The 803-nt window shown below is 45.5% G+C and overlaps 1 protein-coding gene across 1 annotated transcript in view; it reads right to left on the reverse strand.

Moving 5' to 3' along the window:
- Positions 1-803, reverse strand: part of LOC101850376 — a 31,333-nt gene that overhangs the window by 18,609 nt on the left and 11,921 nt on the right. Inside the window, exon 4 of the mRNA XM_013079363.2 lies at positions 138-221. Within this exon, the coding sequence (XP_012934817.2) occupies positions 138-221 (84 nt within the window). The remainder of the gene's footprint in view (positions 1-137; positions 222-803) is intronic.

Consider the following 803-nt stretch of genomic DNA (forward strand, 5'->3'; position numbering starts at 1 on the left):
GAGGAGGAGGAGGAGGAGGGGAAGAAGAAGAACAACAACAAACAACAAACAACAGCAACCAGAACAACAAACAACAACAACAATAACAAACAACAACAAATAACAAAAACAGCAACAACAACAACAAGATGTTTCACCTTTCTCAGCTGGTGACGTAGGTCTAGGTGTGGCGGGCGAAGAGCCGTCGTCAGAGCCAGAGCCAGTGGGACTGTTAGACGGACCTGGGCTCACGAAAGACACAGTGGTCAGTTGTGTGTGCACACTTACAAGGACACACATACGTACACCCACAGATGTCAGTTGTGTGTGCACATTTACAACGACACACATACGTGCACCCACAGTGGTCAGTTGTGTGTGCACACTTACAACGACACACATACGTGCACACTCATGCACTCAAATACACATTGGCACAAAAGGCACAGTGTTCAGTTGTGTGTGCACACTTACAACGACACACATAATAATATGCGAACACTCATGTACACAAATGCACACCTACACATCATCATCATCCAGTGCCAGATCTGCGACAGACATCGGGGATCATGGTTCTCCATTCATTCCTTTGCACGGATGCTCTCAAAAAAGCTACTTTTCCCTGATCTTTCCCTGTTACCCATTTGTTTAGGTTTCCTAAGTATGTTTTTCTGCGCCTACCCCTGCCTCGTTTGCCAGTGAGAGCCAGATGTTCAAGACCCTTTTGTCTATTTATGTGTCCCAAAAACTACATTTGTTGATTCCTGATTGTTTTTAACATTGAGCGTCCCACGTGGGCTTCATCAAGCACTACCTCATTT

This window comes from Aplysia californica, unplaced genomic scaffold (assembly GCF_000002075.1).
Source record: "Aplysia californica isolate F4 #8 unplaced genomic scaffold, AplCal3.0 scaffold00003, whole genome shotgun sequence".
NCBI lineage: Eukaryota > Metazoa > Mollusca > Gastropoda > Aplysiida > Aplysiidae > Aplysia > Aplysia californica.